The sequence below is a fragment of the Schistocerca nitens genome, chromosome 1, assembly GCF_023898315.1.
Source record: "Schistocerca nitens isolate TAMUIC-IGC-003100 chromosome 1, iqSchNite1.1, whole genome shotgun sequence".
Lineage (NCBI taxonomy): Eukaryota > Metazoa > Arthropoda > Insecta > Orthoptera > Acrididae > Schistocerca > Schistocerca nitens.
The window spans coordinates 741,640,189-741,661,690 of record NC_064614.1 but is presented as its reverse complement, the minus strand read 5'-3'; the positions used below and the strand labels follow the sequence as shown (position 1 = coordinate 741,661,690).

Genomic DNA, 21,502 nt, shown 5'->3' with positions numbered 1-21,502 from the left:
ATAATTGTAGCAAGACAAGAGCAGCACCCAACATTTTAGGTAGTGTACTGTCTTGTCAGGCAAGGAAATGTGTGGGTTAAACAAGGAAACCAAAAGTTTATGGTCAGTAATGAGCTGAAACTTGAACCCATACATAAAACATGAAATTTCTGGAGAGCCTCTTTTTCCAACTGAGAGTAATGCTGCTGGGCCACAGTGCGATATTTAGAGGCGAAAGCAACAGGTCATTCAGAGCCATCAGCATATTGGTGCTCTAGGACTGTGCTGAGGCAATCCTGTGAGGTGTCAGCTACTAAAACTATGTGCTGGTATGGACAGAATGAAGCTAAACAAGAGACTGAGAGGAGTTTGGATTTCAACTTTTGAAAAGCATATTTACATGCCAGGCACCAGCAAAAAGGTACATTCTTGCATAACAAAGCATGTAATGAATGCACCACTGTGGGTGCCTCTGGCAGGAATTTATTGCTGTAGGCTATCTTCCCTAGGAAGGCCTCAAGTTCCTTTGTGGACAAGGGGTGAGGCATAGATGTAACAGCGGAGATGTGGTCTGGTGGAGGGCAAACCTCAGCGAGTAAGACCTTTAATCCTAAATAAACAATAGAAGGTTGAAAAAACTGAGATTCATGAGGATACACCGTAAGCCTGTGGACTGTAAGACAGAAAACGAAGTGCACAAATTTTTCAAATGATTGACCATGGAGGAGACCGTGACAAAAATATCATCCAGATAATTAATGCAATTCAGGACAGGCATAGCCACTTTCTCTAAAAATAGTTGGAAAATAGCAGGGGTGCTAGTCACACCAAAAGGAAGGTGCAAATATTGGTAGAGACCAAAAGGAGTATTCAAAACTAGAACTCCCTAATACTTTTCATTCACAGGAACTTTAGACAAATCGGGTTTAGAAAAGTACTGGCCACCTGATATCTTTGCCAACAGTTGCTCCTAGCGTCGGAGAGGATACGTGTCCATGATTAACAGCACATTGACAGTAGTATTGAAGTCATCACAGAGGCAAAGTTTCCCAAATGGCTTCCAAACAATGACCAACGGAGATGACCATTCACTAGCCATAACAGGTTGAACCCCTCTAGAGATTGAAGCCTATCCAATATGGTACCTGATCAGAAAGAAGGTGAACTGGATCAGTGATAGTAGATCAAAATGCCTGAAATGCATCAATCCCAAACAAGCTCTCAATACCGGTCTCAGCAACAACCAAAAACGTAATGGAACGAACCACTGACTTGTAAGAGGCAGTTGCCATAAATTGTTCCAACAGTACAATGTTCTGCTTGTTGTAACTGACCAGCTTCTGTGCAATCAGTGTCAATGGCAGTGAACCTTAACTCACATAGGTTTGAGAATTCAATAACATCACTGCAGCACCTGTGTCGACCTGTAGCCGGACCACTTGGCAAAAAACACTTAACTCGATGAACAACTTTTGGGAGAAGTCACAAGCATTGGAGTCGCACAGTTTGCATCCATTTCCATATCCTGAGCAACCTTTGGTGAACAACACATGAAGGGAATGTGGTCTTTCTTCTGGCAAGCATTACAAGTAGCACAGTGCTTAGGGAACACCTAACATTCATGCTGGAAAAAACAGAAAGGACAAGATGGAAAAGGGAACATTGATGCTGATGCTGTGGCAGTCGCAGCTGTTTGGTTCAGCCTTGGTCTGCTTGGCACTGGGCCTGCATGCTTACTGCCACCACAGCCACTTCCACATGCAAGCTGTCTGTTGTCCTTGTGACACTACTGCCACATCACCCCATGCTTCAATTTGGTCATTCACTGCAGAGAAACTTCAAAGGATTGTGCTATTTGCAAAACTTCTGCCAACATGGGTTTTTCACAGAGTAAAGCCTTCTAGCGCACTTCCTTGTCTGAAACTAAACAGATAATTGTGTCATGCACCATACAGTCTGCATAAGAGTTATTATGGGCCTCAGTAACAAATTGACTCTTACAGCTTAGACTGTGAAGTTCAACTGCCCAGGCCCTGTATGGCTGGTTTGGTTTCTTGCGGCACCAATAGAATTCATCTTGCGCTGCTATGACATGCATTCGTTTGCAATAGTAGCTGGACAATACGCTGCACGTGTGATCAAAAGTAAGAACTGTCAGTTCTTGTAAAGGGGCAAGGTGACACCATAATTGCTGCACCATACGTGAAATTTATGAGAGAAAGAAGGCTTTGCAAAAACTCAAGTCACACCAAAAGCCAAAAAATGCTGTGTGATTTATTTATTTATTTTGTAAGTTTCCCAATTCTCTGGCTGAATCATCATACAGAGGAAAAGTGGGTGGATGAACCAGTGGAACAGTATCCTGTCTGTTAATAGAAGCCGACAAAGTGGTCACAGCCAAAGTAAGCTGTTCAATAAGGTAGCAATGTGTTCATACTGGGTAAACTTGATGAAATTGCACTTGAAGACTGCAATTGCAGAAACTGTTCCAAAACCATCACCAGTTTTTTAGAAACCAAGTAATACACAAAACTGATCCAAGTCACACAAATAGGGCTTTATTAATAACATCTGCACAATAATGGAAAAGACTCTTGAGACTCCACAAGACACAGACCAACTGATGTGCATGGTACAAACTAGAACAACATAGAGATATCAGTCAGCACTGCTCTGCACAGATATATGTGTGAGTTGCCTGCAGATGGTGTGGCAGAGACTGCGCTGTGTGCATGCCTCCCATAGGTGGCCTCCAGCAGCCAGCTTGCTCTGATACAGTTGGCAGCTGATTCAAATAAACATATGCAGTGACACTACACTCGGTGCACTAGTAGCAAGACACAGCAAAAGTGACATTCTTTTTGAGGAACACTATTGAGAATATTTAGAGAATCAACATTCGAAGCTGACTGCAGAAAAATTCTACTGCTGCCAACATAAATTTTGATATGAGATATTAGGGCTCGTATGGAGGCATATAGATAGTCATTTTTCCCTTGCTCTATTTGCAAGTGGACTATAAGATGGACCTTAATTTTCAGGCAATTTTTTTAAAAAAATAACATTTTTACCATTTTTATTATTAGACTGCAAAGCCTGAAAATAAGTTGTCAGCTTATAAAACCGAACTGACATTTAAAATCCCTGAAAACCATCATCTACACTTTCTTCTTCCTCTTTGTCATCATTGTTGTGCTCTTCATATATAAGATGGTCTTCACTGCCATCAAGAGCATTACTTATGCCGCACTTCTTGAAAGATTTAACAGTAATGTTTTCTCTCACTCTAGACCGTGACTCTTTTACCCTTGACACATTTATTTGATTGTTGGTCATTTTAAAGCTCCCTTCGGCATGAATTCATGTTAGGTTTCATCCATCATACATTTGTTCCATTTCTCTCTCACGTGCACTTTAAATGGTGTATTTATTGAGCCATAGTGGGGTTGCAATTGTGGAGTAAGTCCTCCTGTAATAACAGCAAGCTCTGTATTTTCCTGTCTCAGTTTCTTTCACAGAATTTTTCAAATGGCAACTGAACTGATCTAGCACAAAAAGAGAACTCTTCCTCAATAAAGCTTCTGAATCCCTGCAACTCATGTTTGTCACATTGGTGCACTGTTGCTGCTGAATGAATCCAATGTTGCCAGATAGAATAGGTTTCCCATGACATTGAATATATTGATCTTTTTAAGACTGGCAGGAATTTAAAATCAAACACTGGATATTTTTTATTGATTTTGAGTATAAGATGCATCTGAATTTTGGAGGAAAATTTTTTTGAAGAAAAAAGTGCATCTTGTAGTCCATAAAATACATTACTTAGATGTAGATGTAAACATGATAGTAGGAACCAGCAACATGGAAACAGTAATATGGAAAATTTTAGCACATATCAACTAGCTTGAAGTGAAAACAAAAGACAACAATGTGAGGAAAAGGTAAGATGGATACTGGGAAAAAAAGGACAGGTAACTTTCATTCTACTTTAAGTAGGTACATTTTATATTGTCCTGTTTCACTTCACCCAATATTCATGTGTGACACTGCAGCGCATTTGTAATGCATTTATGCAGGCTTGACATGCTGTCAAGTGGAGAAATTCGTGACAAATGAATTACTAATATTTCTTTCACTGCAGTCTGCTGTCATGCCTTTTCCACAATGATAATCGGATTTGTTCAATTACAAAAGATATTCAGATCAGTAGTAGTTATAGAGTAGCAGCACAGCAACTTTTCTTTTGATGAGTAGTAATCTATCTTCATATAATGCTGTATTCTTCTGTAAAAAGCAATAGTGGTTATTTAAAGACTAAAAGAACAAATAATAGACGTGTATATTACACACGATTATGGTCTGCTGAGGAAATCTGCCGCATTTCATATTGATACTACAGGTACTGGTGCAAATTTTCACTTGGAAAATATTTTGCTTTGGTATGGGGAACATTTAAAGCTTAAAATAGCTAACGTCTTTTGCCTGTGATTTCATATACTTGTTGAGCTTAAAGTATTTCTTCTTTTATCCTTGTCAGCATTATTAATATTTGTTTAAGTGAAACTCTCTTTCCATTGAAAAGTTGCAATCATAATTGGCTACTGCTTCAGTTTCTTGAAAGCCATGCACAGCATATAAAACACAAAATGGGAAAAATCTAAGAATGCTGAATTATTTAAGGATACCTTCATAATTATAATCACCATTTCTGAGAAACACTTTTTTGTTATATGCTCTCTGCTTGTGAAATTGGACATGACTGTTTCTTGTGGCCAAATAACAGAGCCTCATATTACTGTAACCATGGGACACTATATTTCAAGAACATCCTTTATGTCACTTTTTCTCTGACAGATTATTACAGTCACATGCACTTAGGCCTCACACAAGATTATTTTTGTTTCAGGTGGAGAATTTCATTGGACAACATATATATATTTATCTCAGCCGGGTGATGTCCCTTCTCTGGAGTTGAGAGTTGTTACTTCATATGTTACAAACAGCAGGAGCATTCCACGCATCTTGCAACATTTTGCACAACTTCCACTAAAGCTTGTAGCAAAGCCATGTGCCCCAGAAAAAAATGCTGAATTCAAAATAGCAATTAATTCAAATCTTCCTATTGTTGAACCACTGGTGCTTTTCCCAGGTAAGACTGAGAAATTATCTTGTTTGTCTTATAAAGTTACAAGTAATTCAGAGTAAACTCAAGAAGGTTTACATTTCTAATTTCAGAATTTTCATTTGAAGATTCAGGACCTGAAACTGTTTCTAGTGTTGGATTTGCACCATGTTTCTTGGAAAAAAATATAGTCACAATCTCTACTGTAAAATCTTCGCAACAATATCATCTTCAGTGCAATACATTTTCATCTCTGTGCCTTTTTGTATACCAATTGGTGCACAGACTTAATAAGCATTTTGCTAAAAACAAGCAGTTCTCATGTGGCTACACTTCATCATTACCTCTGCAGGAGCTGTTCGAGGCCATAGAAGCTCGCTTCAGATGTAGAAAGGAATCATTTAAATTAGAGGCAAGTACTTCTTAGGAAAATGTTGTACTCATTTTTAATTTACTATTACTATTTTTATACTTTCAATAAGAATAAGTTATATTGTATATTTGTTACCAATAAATAATGTCCAGAGAAAATCAGAATATGAGTCCTATACAATTGTTCCCAAAATTTGTATGACTCACTCTTGTAAATCATACTACAATCAAATGCCACTAAGAGCATTGTAATACATGTTTCATGTGTCAGCATGCCTAGCAGCTTTGATCTAAGTGGATGTGTTTATTGTTGGGGGACAGTTTTTCACTGTGACGTTTGCTTCTGTTTGCGATTTTGCAATGACTAACTTGAGAAAACAACTTTGCTGTATCAAGTTCTGTTTTAAACTCTGTAACACATTCTTAGAAACAAACAAAATGTTAGTAATGACAGTTTGGGCCAGGGCCAAATATATGACTGGTTTAAACATTTTAAAAATGGCTGAATATCTGTTGTTGATAATGAATGTTCAGGGAGACCATCTACTGGCATGATACCAGAAAATGTCAGTGCTGTTCAGAATATGACTGTGAAAGATCACAGGTGGATCATCCACAATATCTGGTGCTGTCCTATGATGGCTAATGGAGGTTGTGAGAAGGAAACATCCAGAGAAATGGTGCATGAATGATTGGGTCCTTCATCATGACAATGCGAGGCCACGTACAACTTTCATCATGCAGCAGTTTTTTGGTAGAAAAACAACACAGCAGTTCTTCCTCATCCATTGTATTCCACTGTCTTGGTTCTGTGCTTTCTGTTTCCCTAGTCAGAAATGAAGTTGAAGGGATTAAAATTTGGCACGATAGAGGAGGTCGAAGTGGAATTGCAAGTGATGCTGAACACCCTGAGTAAAAAAGATTTTCAGGATGCATTCTGTTCATGGCAGAAGCACTGGGATTGGTGTCTGAGCTCCCAAGGGGACTACTTTGAAGGTGACTCTGGCAAATAAAAATCTCATATGATATGATTTTATTTAACCTTCAGGTAGCATCTTGTAATTAAAGATAAAAGGCTTCTATGTCAGTTACTTATACTGTCAGCAAATCATACATGCCTTTCTGAAGCAGTGTTACAAAGTGTCACTTACAGTACATAAAAGGACATAGTTAATTATATCAGAAGGAAAAATTCACTTGAGAAAATCATAAAATTATGAGATGGCATTGGTAACTGATACTTATATTCTGTAGCTCAGTGGTCAGCATTTTGGCTGCTATGTGGAAGACCCAGGTTCAACTTCTGGTACTGCCGTGGATTTTTCCTTGGTGATAGGGCTGGAATGGGGTGCATTCAGCTTTGTGATGCCATTTCAGGAGTTACTTGAATGAGAAGTAATGGCTCCAAGGTCTAGAAAGCTGATGCCTGGGAGTGCATTGTGCTGATCTCATGCCCCTCTGTGCCACATCCAAATGACACCATTGGTAGAGGATGATTGGTAGTTAGTTGGTACCTATTTGGCTCATCTGGCCAAAATGTGGAGCTTTGCTTTTTGCTTCACCTATTTTCATTAAGTGACTTTCTATTACTGGCAATATATGCATATAAAAGTACACTAAACTAGCATGGATTTTGGCACTATTAGTTTCTTTGTTTGGGAGGAAAGAGGTAAAGGTCATAGAGGAATTGCAGGCCACTCAGACCTTAGAGTGAGAGAAACCCACATATTGGTCGTCATTTTTGTATTTATATAGTAGTATCACCAAGTTATTTACATCTACATCCACAGTCTGGAAACCATAGAAAATTGCATGGCAGGGGTTACTTCCAACTGTACCAGTTCTTAGGGCTTTTTCCAATTCCATTCACATATGGAGAATGGGAAGAACGATTGCTTATAAGATATTCAGTTATAAATACACTTTTATTTACAATAGAAGACAAATTTCATTTTAATTAATTGTAAGGATATGAGCTCCAACTCTACAGTCAGATCCACTAGATTGTGGCCTTGCTTATCCATGAGATAACTGCTCTTATTATTCATGGTAGGAGAAATTTTCATGCTGAAATCTGATTAGAAAGGAAGTGGCACCATGCATATCCTAAGATATGGCACTATGTAGATGCTGATCACCATACTGTGACACAAAGTCCCTGATTATATTTCAGGTGTTTTCACAGAGCCCTATGAAGTAATGCACAGGATAATGTTGATGATTCTCTAACAGTCACTTGATTCTATTGGCCATTTTGAGAGAAGGAAACTTTTTTATATCACACTATTCATTCCTTTAATTCCATCTTCATCCACAATGACACTGCACTTTCGACCCTTCACACGCACTTACTGTACTAAATCTGTGCATACTGTAAGTGTCATGGTTCTTCATTGTCATCAGCTTCAGTCACAATTATTTCTCTATTTTAGAAAATTGGGGAGTAAAGAAAATGATTTAGGGAAAAATGGATGCTTGTGGTCTGTGCCAGACATTTGAGAGTACAGAGGTAAATATTTCTACATCTTTTGAGAAAAGTGTGAAGTACATAAATGAGAGGATTATGATGATGAGGACATAGTTTCACAATGGCACAAAATATACAATGCAGATCAAAATTAAAACAATGAAGCTGCTGGATACATTGAAAGTCATTTCTATGGCATGATACAAAAATGACCTAAACAGATAAATGTAGATATATGGGGCAGGCAGAGAAAGAAGGTTAACTAATGTTACATTTGATGGTGAATGATGAAACAGGTTTGAGAGTTCATGATAAATAGTTCTGGGTGTGCTTCCTAACAGTCATTATCCATTTTGCAGATGTGGGGTGAGGAATGAGGAATGGGGGATGGGGGATGGCTGATGGCTGCCCTCCCTTGCCCCTCACTGAGGTAAACCCTCAGTGCCATTGAAATATTTGAAATTAATTTGGGACAACATTTTTGAGAAAAGGGAAGATTAGGACTTACTGTCTCTTCAATTATGAGGTTATTAATAATGTAGCACAAGCTCAGATAAGATAAGGATTAGGGTGGCCAGTCACCTGGAGCTCGTTACACCCCAGGGTTCTAAAAATAAAGTGGTGAGAAACATGTGAAGACAGGCACTGTGTGGATATCTAATGAGTTACTTAGAAAATTTCTGGGCAGAAATTATAAGTATTCTTGAGTTCTCTGTGTATCAGTCTCATAGACATTGTGAAGATAAAAGTAATAATGACTTGCACACAGGCAGACATTTCATGCTCCATTCATGAATAAAATGGAATGGAAAGTACTTTAATATTTACCACAATAAAAAGTATCCTTGCTTCACATTTGATAATGGCTCAGAGAGCACAGATGGAGATTACAAGATCCTCAGAGATTTCTTTGCTCATTCTGATTACATTGGCTGTCCCCACACGTAATTTATGTAGAAAAAGGAAGTAAGAGTAAGATTTGACATCCTACTATTGATGTGGTCAGTAGACACATTCACAATCTCAGACTGGGGAAGTAAAATTTAGAGAAACCTTGTGAATTCAGTATTCAGTTTATTCACCATTGACCACTTACAGCGGAATAGGTCTGAACATTAAATATACAATTAACAATAACTTTACAGTAAAGTTTTTACAATTTAATTCCTTTTCTTTTAGGAATATTCTTATATATTAATGTCAATGATTACTTCAAAATATTCTGTTATCTTATAAAATGGGTGTTTGAGTAACCAGTCATAAACCTTACGTTTGAAAATATTACTGGTCAGTGACCAAGCAGATGCTGGAAGTTTGTTGAAGAGTTTTAAACTCATTATTTTGTGTGAGTTTGCAGTCTTTTTGAGTCTGTGTCTTGGTATGTCAAAGTCCAGTTTGTCTCTGGTGTTGTGGGGATGTATGTTCTCTCTCGTCTCGAACTCATTTAAGTTGCTTTTGACATAAAGCAGTGCTGTGTAGATGTATAGATTCACAACGGTTAATATCATTTGCTTGATAAAGAGGGGGCGGCAGTGTTCCTTGGGCTTAACTTTGCTCATTATTCTGATTACTTTTTTTTGAATTTTCAGAATTTCACTGACAAAGCAAGAATGTCCCCATAACAATATGCCGTAGGAAATGTGTGACTGAAAGAGGCCAAAATATACCACCTTTAGATACTCATCAGTGACTACATCTGTCAGTCTCCAGATGAGATAACACACTCTTGCTATTCTCTTGCAGATATGGCTAATGTGTTCCTCCCAGTTTAATTTTGAATCAATGTGGAATCCTAACAATTTTATTGATTTGCTTTCAACAGCTGTAGTTAAACCCAGAATTAGTTCTTGTGTTTTATCAGGATTACACAGGAGTTCATTAGAAGAAAACCAATCCATTACTAGTTCTAGTTTTTCCTGTGTTGCCTGATGCAGTTCTGTTGTGTCATGGTGTGTATTGATCAATGTTGTATCATCTGCATAAAACACAATTGAATTTGCTCCTACATGGTAAGGTAAGTCATTAATTGCAATGATGAACAGAAAAGGACCTAGGACCAAGCCCTGAGGCACTCCAGTCTGGACTTCCTTCAGTGAGAAGCATCTATTTTTAATTGATACAAACTGTCTCCTGTTACTTAAGTATGATTCGATTACATCCAAAGATGATTTTTGTATGCCATAAAATTCCAGTTTTGCAAGTAGGGTGTTAGATGGTATGCAGTCGAAGGCTTTGCTAAGATCACAAAGTACGACTGATACTAGATCCTTATTTTTGAATGCAGTTAACACCTGGTTAACAACTTCAGTGACAGCAGTAGTGGTGTTTTTACCATGCTGATATGCAAACTGTCTGTTGGAGAGGAGATCATGCTTATCAAAATAGTTATTTAGTTGACTGTACATTACATATTCAAAAACTTTAGAGAAAATTGGGACAGTAGAAACTGGTCGATAGTTTTGGGGCAGATGCTTATCTCCCTTTTTAAAGACTGGTATCACTTTAGCAGTTTTGAGCGCGCATCTGGGAAAACTCCAGATTCTAAACACATATTAAAAATGAAAGAAAGAGGTTGACAGATAAGGTGTATTATTTTTTTCATTACATAGTTAGAAAACCAATAACAGTCCATACTTTTGGAGTTGGTGAATCTTGGAACAGCTTTTACAATATCCTCTGGGGTGACAACATTCCAGTGGAAAGTATACATCCTATGGGGCACAGCACCAAGATGATCTAGTGCACAAGTGCCATTTTGCTTGATTTTGTTTTTCAGCTCACTCACTGAGGTTAGGAAGTAATTATTTACTTCTTCTGGGACCAGCATTGCATCTTGTGTATGGGTTTGTGAATTATATTGGTTGATGATATCCCATGCTGCTTTACATTTGTTGGGAGCACTTTCAATGTAATGTTCACATGCTTGTTTTTTGGCCAAGGACAGTTTGTCTTTGTAGATTTTTTTACATTTTAGATAAGCTCTATAAGAAGTATTATCTAACTCAGGTCCTTGTTTACAAGAATTTTTATATATTCTGAAACCTAAACTTGATTGGCTGGATGGAGATTTGAATCCCAATCTTCCTGAATGTGAACCCAGTGCCTTAATCACTGCACCACAATGATTGGTATGGTTCATGTGGGCATTGTATGAACACCTTCATATTCTCAAGAAACAACAATGAATTTTGGACTACCATCAATACCACAGCATATAACCTATATCTTTATGGCAGTAAATGAAGCAATATTCTCTAACGTGGAGATTCAGATATTTACTGATGATGCTATAGTTTTAACCACTGGGACATTCTGTGAAATTTGGAGTATTTGTTTGGCACTTAGTTAAGAGTATATGTGTCCAAATAAACCTGTTTTAGGCTATTGTTTCATAATGTCACATTGTGTTTATGGAATTCCAATATATCTACAGTTTTATTCTAAGTGGAGTATTTGCTGTGATTATTGTACATGACAAGCTAAAACTGTATGCCAGACTGGTATTCAAACCCAGGCAACATCTTTCATGGGCCGTGTTCTGTCAACCAATATGCCATCCAAGCACACTCGACAGACTAACTGAAAGCTTCAACTTTTCAGACCTTTTTCTGCTGTACTCTGAGGAGGAACTTGTGATGACAACTAAAGCTTTGAGTCAGTTTGTGATGTGCACTTGAATGGCATAGTGGTTGCTAGCATTAAGCTCTTGGAATAGATCTGAATCCTAATCCAGTACACAATTTTAACTGGTTACATACAATCACAGTTACATTTTGTTTCACACTGTTCACCATTTTGGGTGCAACAACTTGGATATTGAATTGTATTAAGTATTAACTTATGAGACAGGAAGTATGCCAGATCTAGACTGAACCTTGTTGTTGATGTCATCATTGTCATCTTCAGTGTGAAGACTGGTTTGATATAGATCTCCACACTAGTCTATCCTGTACAAGTCCCATCATATTAGCATAATTAATGCAACCCATATCCTTTAACCTGCTTACCATTCTCATGCCTTAGTCTCCCTCTATCTTTTTTGCCCCCCAGTTATTTTTCCATTACCAAATTTCTTGATGCCTCAGGAAGTATTCTACCTCCTAATCTCTTCTTTTAATCACCTTATGCCACAATTTTTTCTTCTCCATTTAAGTTCAGTACTTCTTGATTAGTTATTTGATCTACCTGTCTAGTTTTCAGTATTTTTCTGTAGCAACACATCTCAAAAGCTTCTATTCTAATATTTTATCCATATTTTGCTTTGTATCCTAAATTAGCAAACATCAGTCTGGGAATCAAAAAATTGGAAAGTATATTTTAGGCAACTCAATATCAGATTCATGGCAATGCTCATCCAGTTCTAGGTGACATATTACAAGATAAGCAGTGTTCATCACTCAGAGATTTATTCTTGACATTTTAAAAGCACACTTTCCCAGAAGAGACAAGCAGCTCATAACTTCCTTCCATATACCTCTTGAAAAATGAACACATCTGTAAAATCAGAGAAGTTTGAACTCCTGGAGAGGCTTACTGACAGATGTTCTCACCTTTCATCAATTCTAAATAGAAGAGTAAATGGGGGAATGATAGTGGAATGTACACGACATACCCTCAACCACACACCATAATATGGATGTAGCATATAAATGTAGATGGTGGTGATGATTCTAGTTCACACAACCAGCAGGGACAGAATACACAAAATGTAATGTGTTATAAGGTTCACAAATAGGTAAAATATACAATTGTTATCACCATGGCAAACTAAACTGATGCTGTGATATCAGAGTGAGTTTACAACAGAAATGACTGTAATAAAGGCTGTATTTTATTCTGATAGCTACATACAGGGTATAAACTGAAAGTAGAATGCTTGACCTACATTTCTTTTAATTATTTTACTGCATTTGAACTCTGTGTTTCTCATTAGCTGCTATTACATACACTTGTAGCCTCTCCAGTGTGAATGTTTCTTTCAAAATTATTCATTCTTATATGTAAAGTAGCTACACTTAATAGGAGTGGTAATTTTTCCTGACACTTTCCTTCTTTATAGTAAAAATTATGCATTACAGGAAGATCTTGCGCGAAAAGCTGCTCAGTTTAGAATTGTTCAACGAAGACTTCTTACTAAGTTTAAAGATAAAATTCTAACACCAATGAATAACTTGGAAAATCTTCTGAAAGACACATATACAAAAATTTTAATATCTACTGACCTTCTGGAAGAAAACCAAAAAAAGATGAAGTATTTGAGTATTCAAGTTAGTTGTTGTGTACGACTACTACTTTTCCTGCTGAAGTTACAAAATCCTTCTTCACAGAACAATGTAGCCGATCTTGAATCAGCACTCAGCTGTTCAGTAAATGATTCAGATGATCAGGTATGTATACGTGTTTTACTTTTGTTTCCTTGTTGTAAATGCTGGAATGGCCATTTTTAAAAGATTATGTCCAATAGTGTACTGAGTAGCAAATAATTAATTGTTTGATGTTGTACTGATGGATCCTCCAATCACTGACATGCCTGGGATATAAATTTGTATGCTAACTCCCATTCAGAATAATCAGTCAAGAGTTACCTTCTTCATTTTTTATAGGGCTGGGATGAAATAACTGATGCAGCGGTGTCATACTTACTTCGAACATCACTGGCAAAATCTGTGAAAGACCAACAGCGATCAGCACCAATTTCTCTAGATGCATTGCAGGATATAGCAAGGGTTAAAAAACATATTTCAATGGCTTTTGAGAGAACCTGTAGAGGTAATCAACTTCCAGGGAAGAAAGAACATAATGTTGAATCAAGCACTCTCCATGTTGGAATTAGCCCTATACCAGAGGCTACTGAAATAAATGAAGATGATGAAGGAACAATACCAAGAGGTTCTCAACTTGCAGAGAAGAAGCAATCTAATTTAGTACCAGGGACACCTGCTGGCCTCCTGACAACAAGACGGGCCAAATTACAACTGCCAGCCATTCCAGGTATGCTTTGATCTTAGGAACAATCTTTTTTTTTAAGGAGGTGGCAGCTGCGGGTGTGTGTGTGTGTGTGTGTGTGTATATACCTGTCCTTTTCTCCCCCTAAGGTAAGTCTTTCCACTCCCGGGATTGGAATGACTCCTTACCCTCTCCCTTAAGACCCACATCCTTTCATCTTTCCTGATGAAGCAACCGTGGGTTGCGAAAGCTTGATATTTGTGTGTTTTTTATTGTATCTATCTACCAGCACTTTCGTGTTTGGTAAGTCACAGCATCTTTTTTAATATATATATACTCAAATCAACAAAAATAATCAAATTTTGAATATATAATGTAATTGGATGGATAAAAAAATCTACTCACCAAGCAGTGGCAGGAGAGCACACACGTAAAAGGTATTAAAGTTCATTAGCTTTCAAAGCCACTGGCTCCTTCTTCTGGCAGAATGGTTGAAGGGAAAGAAGAGGGGTGAAGGAAAAGGACTGGTGAGGTTTAGGAAAAGAGGTACAGTTCGGGAAGGTCACCCAGAACCTGAGGTCAGGAGAAGAAGACACATGGTTGGGTCTTGATGGTTGGAGACAAAACATCATTGTTCCAGGTAGCCTGCGAAAACCAATTCACCGATATTGGCCACTGATGAAACATATATACAACTGGAGTTAACCCCGTCAGCTTCAGTTAAGGCCTGAAGATGGTGCACTGAAGCACCAAAACTGGTAGCCATGTAACAAATAACATTGTAAGGATGGCTGTAGGTGTTCCATTTTATTAAACTAATGCATTATGGCATCCATTCTACCTGTTACAGAGAATTGTAACTCTAATCATTTACATGCGTGCTAATGGTGTGTATTTGTACAAAGTTACATTGACATTTGACCATGTCTTTCTGGTTTCTTCCTCTTCGTATGTGTGTGTGTGTTGCAGTGCACCTGGAGTAAGTGAAAGTCTTTGCCCTAATAAAGCTAGAAAAGCTGTTGATGATTTAATGTTTAAGTAATAAATCAAATGATATATGTATGTTCTACCATGCAATAGCACTAGCAGAGTAGACAGTCTCAGTATCCATATAGGAACCACTTGATTCAATTCATTTGACAGTGCCAATTGTTTGAAATTTCCACTGAAATCCATGGTTTTCTCTCTCTCTCTCTCTCTCTCTCTCTCTCTCTCTCTTCCCCCCCCCCCCCCCCCCCTTGCTATATAGAAGGAAAAACCTCTAGCAGCAAGTTCTAAAATTAAATGATTGTATTGAAACCTATTAGCAATGCCAATTACAAATTTGGAGGCATTGTAAAGAAAACTTACTAACATGGAACTCTTACCACTTCACCTATAATATTTCAAGGATAGATAACAGACATTTTGGGAGATAAAGCTCCATGTTAGAGACCTTGAGGAAACCCTTCCATCAAAGATGTTTGGACAGTGGGAGAAGTGTGTAAAATTATATCTAAGAGCAAGAAAATTTTTTGGATGTGCATTTGGATTAATGAATAAATATAGACTACTGAGAAAAGAAATAGAAACATCAATCACTGTAGCTGATCATATAGTTAGGTCCATTTGCCTACAAAATTGTGTCCTTTCCTATTGATGACAGTATTATATAGAAGCTGAACAGTTTTATAAAAAAAAGTGGATTTGCAAAAATTTAGTATGAGTTTCAACAGGGATTGCACATTAAATCTGGAGACAGTCAGACATTATTTGGTCAAATATTATGTTAAAAATTCAACATACATATTATTGATGCATACTTATCATTAATCTTTCAAGATAGCATCAAAAATCAAAAATGTTGCTTTTATAGTTCTGTTTGGTTTATCAGTTCATAGCAAATGAAACAATACACTTTATAATTCAATATAATTTGTAATCACATTTGTCAGCTGTGCAATACCACATTGTCATAAATTCCATAACATGGAACTGATTCACAAGCAGTGTCAGCTGCTAGTCAGTTGCTAGTGATCGGTATTTCCCTGCGTTTTCAGTCTGGTGAGGACACTTACAAAAAATATGGTGAGGACACTTAAAAACACACACACACACACACACACACACACACACACACACACACACACACACCAGAAACCACACCACACCACACATAATTATAGAAGACTAATCTTTCAACCTGTCAACTCCTGTGATGAAACCATATTCGGTAATTAGACTTGCGCAAAAAACTAAAAATCCATTTTAAATTATAGGCTCTCACAATCAAGGAGGGTCTACTTTGTGCCCCAAAGTGAAGTTTTGCAAATATTTTTTGCTTCAGAGTTGATTAACTCATAAGTGACAGAATGTTTAATAATCAGTGCCTGCTGCATTCATATTATGCTGTGAGATGCCTTCCTTGAAGGGGAAAAAATGTATTTTCAATCTTCAGAGATTCAGAAAAACTACTAATAGAAAATGTGACATCATTTGTGGTTAGCAATGCCTTTCGAAACACTGAAAGCTTTACTTAATAGAAGATTTTATTGAGCACTTTAGTAGTTTTGGCTCAGTACCATGGCAAACAAAACAAATAACTAGAACAGACCAACAGAAATGAAAACAAACTGTGCTTCTTCTTAATATTGTCATATTAATAAATTGTTATGAAATTATCATAATAAATAAAGTATTCCAACTTCATTGTAGTTTTGGCAATCCTGTAGCATCTATGCACCCACTATTCATGGCATTAGCAGCTTTGTATTGATAGTGTTTTTAGTCATACAACCTTGGATTTCTTACACTAATTCCATGGTACATGTATCATCAATTTTGAACTGCAAAACTGCCAGAGAATGAGGCAAACTGCAGTGACAGCAATCCCAATCATGCACGAGTGTTACATCTACATGATCGCTCTGCAATTCACACTTAAATGTTAGGTGGGGGGTTCATAGAACTACTTTTGTTTTTGATTTGGGGGGAGGGGTTCATAGAACTACACTTGAACTATTTCTTGACCATTCTACTCTTGATTAGCATGTGGGGAAAATGAAAACCCATATCTTTCCGTGTGACCTCTGATTTCTCTTATTTTATTATGGTGGTCACTCCTTGCTATGTAAGAGGTAGCAAGAAAATGTTTTGGCATTTGGAGGAGACAGCAGGTAATTGAGCTTTCATAAAAAGATTTTGCCACAACCAAAAACACTGTTGATTTAACGATTGTCAACTCAACTCACTTAAATAAAAGAACACTGTCTCCCTTATTTTGTGGTAATACAAAATGAGCTGCCCTTCTAGCTTTTTCAATGTTCTCTGTCAGTCCTATCTGATAAGAATCCCATACTGTGTAGTAATACTCCAGCAGAGAGGATCACAATTAATATATATTATTCCATACTGGATTTTGAGTGATTAATTTTTAAAGTGTTAATTATACTAAGTTATTATATTTTTGGGTTGGAAGAAACAAATAATGGTCCATCTTTAACAGTGAAATTTTTATTATTTAAAAATGAACTGGTCTGTAGAAAAAAATAACAATTATAATATTCTGAGACTAAACACCCATACTTTTGTTGCTTCCAGATGGCAGTCAGTATAAGACTGACTTCAAGAAACCTGCCACTCTTCAGATGTCTTCTCTGGAGAAAGACAAGCCACCTGAATTTCCACCTGAACCTATAGAGAATATAAAAGTAACACACACAGCAGAATCTCCCGAAGAAGATGATGATATCTGGTAACCATATATTGACAACAAATGACTGAACATCTTTACTTGGAATCTAAATGGCATCAAGCTTGACAAATATGGGGGCTTTTATTAGCAGAACTCATTATGTCTGTGTTGTAAATTTGATGAGTTTTTGTACATTCATTATTAGAATGCACTGTCATAAATTTATTCAATATGTATCAGTACGAAATTTGTATTACACAAACTATAAAATGTTCCTGTAAAAGTCATAACATAACTACCAAGAAAATTATTATTCATTGTTTAGTACAGTTTTTCAGCATATTGTGGTTTGTTTAGTACAGTTTTTCAGCATATTGTGGTTATATTTGTAATATTTTCTGAGATTTATATGTGGCATTGATGATTTCTATGTTCATCCTTATTAATGAAGGAAAATATGAATACGTCATCAGGACTTTTCAACAAATAATTTCAGATAATGTTGGTGAATTAGGTATGAAACCATCAGTTTACACAATAAAGAACTTGTACTGTAATACAATTGTTTAATTTATACAACAAGACCTAATAAACATTTGGTGATATTCTCTTCTGTAAGTTGAATTATGTCCTGATTCTCCCTTGTGCCCATCTCCATATTTCCACTACACTTTTTCCCACTATCTATATACGAGGGCGGTTCAGAAAGTAACCTCCGATTGGTCACAGTGCGGGTTGTGGGGGGAGTAGCGACGCCATCTGTGCGTTCACGCACTCAACAGGTCAGTCGGCATCAAGCCGTGGTCAAGTGAACGTCGTACCTGCGCTACTTTAGTTTTTGTGGCAGTTTGAAATGTGTGCTGCAATAGAGAACCCCGCCAAATGTGAAGTGCGTGCTGTCATAAGGTTTTTTACAGCCAAAGGATATTCTGCAGCAGCTATTCATCATGAGCTTTGTGCCGTGTACGGACCAAGAGTTATGAGTGAAGGAGTTGTCCGTGAATGGGTACATTTATTTAAAAGTGGACGAGAAAACGTTCATGATGAAGAGAGGAGTGGTAGACCATCATTGGTGACTGACGAACTCGTTCAGACAGTTGATGCAAAAGTTCGTGAAAATCGACGTTTCTCAATGTCGGAGTTGTCTACTGGTTTTCCACAGATTTCTAAGACTCTCTTGTATGAGATAGTGACAGCAAGATTGGGTTACCGTAAGTTCTGTGCACGATGGGTGCCCAAAATTCTTACCGACCACCACAAAACTCAAAGAATGGCCTCTGCATTAGACTTTCTGTCACGTTATGAGGACGAAGGAGAACCATTGTTAAACAGAATCGTGACCGGTGACGAAACCTGGATTAAGTACGTGAACCCTGAGACAAAAGAACAATCAAAGATGTGGGCACATTCAAATTCGCCTACCAAACCAAGAAAAGCCTCGCAAGATTTTTCTGCCAGAAAACTGATGGCAACGGTGTTTTGGGATGCCAAAGGGGTGTTGTTGGTTGAATTCATGGAACATGGTACGACCATTAATCAAGACATGTACTGTGAAACAATAAAAAAGTTACGACGGGCTATACAGAACAAACGCCATGGTATGCTGACTTCCGGTATCGTTTTTTTGCACGATAACGCCCGTCCTCACTCTGCTCGCAGAACAACGGCCCTTCTTGAGTCCTTCAAGTGGGACGTTATCAACCATCCACCTTACAGCCCAGACCTGGCGCCAAGTGATTATCACCTCTTCATGCATTTGAAGAAATGGCTCGGGTCACAGCGGTTTGATGACGATGAAGAGCTCAAAGATGCGGTCACAGGCTGGCTCCAGGCACAAGCGGGTGATTTTTATGCAGAAGGAATTTCAAAGCTTGTGAAGAGATATGATAAGTGCCTCAATCGCTATGGAGACTATGTAGAAAAATAGTGCAAAGATGTAGTTGTAAGATGTATATATTAAAATATTTTTATTTAACTTGGTGTATTTTTTTAAATCAACCGGAGGTTACTTTCTGAACAGCCCTCGTATAATTTTAAGATGTTGAACTTGTCTAATTTAATTAGTATACCTCCCTATTCTTTATAACTTATCATAATACAGGGTGTTTCAAAAATGACCGGTATATTTGAAACGGCAATAAAACCTAAACGAGCAGCGATAGAAATACACCGTTTGTTGCAATATGCTTGGGACAACAGTACATTTTCAGGCGGACAAACTTTCGAAATTACAGTAGTTACAATTTTCAACAACAGATGGCGCTGCAAGTGATGTGAAAGATATAGAAGACAACGCAGTCTGTGGGTGCGCCATTCTGTACGTCGTCTTTCTGCTGTAAGCGTGTGCTGTTCACAACGTGCAAGTGTGCTGTAGACAACATGGTTTATTCCTTAGAACAGAGGATTTTTCTGGTGTTGGAATTCCACCGCCTAGAACACAGTGTTGTTGCAACAAGACGAAGTTTTCAACGGAGGTTTAATGTAACCAAAGGACCGAAAAGCGATACAATAAAGGATCTGTTTGAAAAATTTCAACGGACTGGGAACGTGATGGATGAACGTGCTGGAAAGGTAGGGCAACCGCGTACGGCAACCACAGAGGGCAACGCGCAGCTAGTGCAGCAGGTGACCCAACAGCGGCCTCGGGTTTCCGTTCGCCGTGTTGCAGCTGCGGTCCAAATGACGCCAACGTCCACGTATCGTCTCATGCGCCAGAGTTTACACATCTATCCATACAAAATTCAAACGCGGCAACCCCTCAGCGCCGCTACCATTGCTGCATGAGAGACATTCGCTAACGATATAGTGCACAGGATTGATGACGGCGATATGCATTTGGGCAGCAGTTGGTTTACTGACGAAGCTTATTTTTACCTGGACGGCTTCGTCAATAAACAGAACTGGCGCATATGGGGAACCGAAAAGCCCCATGTTGCAGTCCCATCGTCCCTGCATCCTCAAAAAGTACTGGTCTGGGCCGCCATTTCTTCCAAAGGAATCATTGGCCCATTTTTCAGATCCGAAACGATTACTGCATCATGCTATCTGGACATTCTTCGTGAATTTGTGGCGGTACAAACTGCCTTAGACGACACTGCGAACACCTCGTGGTTTATGCACGATGGTGCCCGGCCACATCGCACGGCCGACGTCTTTAATTTCCTGAATGAATATTTCGATGATCGTGTGATTGCTTTGGGCTATCCGAAACATACAGGAGGCGGCGTGGATTGGCCTCCCTATTCGCCAGACATGAACCCCTGTGACTTCTTTCTGTGGGGACACTTGAAAGACCAGGTGTACCACCAGAATCCAGAAACAGTTGAACAGCTGAAGCAGTACATCTCATCTGCATGTGAAGCCATTCCGCCAGACACGTTGTCAAAGGTTTTGGGTAATTTCATTCAGAGACTACGCCATATTATTGCTACGCATGGTGGATATGTGGAAAATATCATACTATAGAGTTTCCCAGACCGCAGCGCCATCTGTTGTTGAAAATTGTAACTACTGTAATTTCGAAAGTTTGTCTGCCTGAAAATGTACTGTTGTCCCAAGCATATTGCAACAAACGGTGTATTTCTATCGCTGCTCGTTTAGTTTTTATTGCCGTTTCAAATATACCGGTCATTTTTGAAACACCCTGTATATATTTCTGTTTTCTTACCTGTTATTTACAGCTTTGTATTCATTTTTACTCCTCACTTTATTGGTCTATGATTACTATAAATTTTGAAAATATTTTGGGGCCATCAGGTCCTGTTTAAGTTCTTAGTTCTTTAAAAAAATATATAGTCAGTTTAATTTTTAGTTCTATTTAGGTCTTGCCATGCCCATTTGCTATTTGTTTTCTTCTGGAACAATGTTTCCATGTTGGGGCAAATTCTACTGATGTATGATGTTTATAATATCTGCTATAATACCTACAGTTGCCCAATGGAAA

General features: G+C 38.0%; 1 protein-coding gene across 5 annotated transcripts in view; it reads left to right on the top strand.

The window, feature by feature from the left end:
- Positions 1-18,080, top strand: part of LOC126260340 (protein PTHB1) — a 126,466-nt gene extending 108,386 nt beyond the window's left edge. For 3 of the 5 annotated variants that reach the window (XM_049957681.1, XM_049957689.1, XM_049957697.1), the window contains 5 exons: positions 4,886-5,128; positions 5,215-5,513; positions 13,019-13,327; positions 13,544-13,931; positions 17,466-18,079. In XM_049957681.1, the coding sequence (XP_049813638.1) occupies positions 4,886-5,128; positions 5,215-5,513; positions 13,019-13,327; positions 13,544-13,931; positions 17,466-17,623 (1,397 nt within the window). In that variant the 3' untranslated portion in view covers positions 17,624-18,079. Of the gene's footprint in view, positions 1-4,885; positions 5,129-5,214; positions 5,514-13,018; positions 13,328-13,543; positions 13,932-17,465 lie in introns of all 5 variants that reach the window. The other 2 variants (XM_049957668.1, XM_049957675.1) reach the window with 1 other exon arrangement.
- The last annotated feature ends 3,422 nt before the right edge of the window (positions 18,081-21,502 follow it).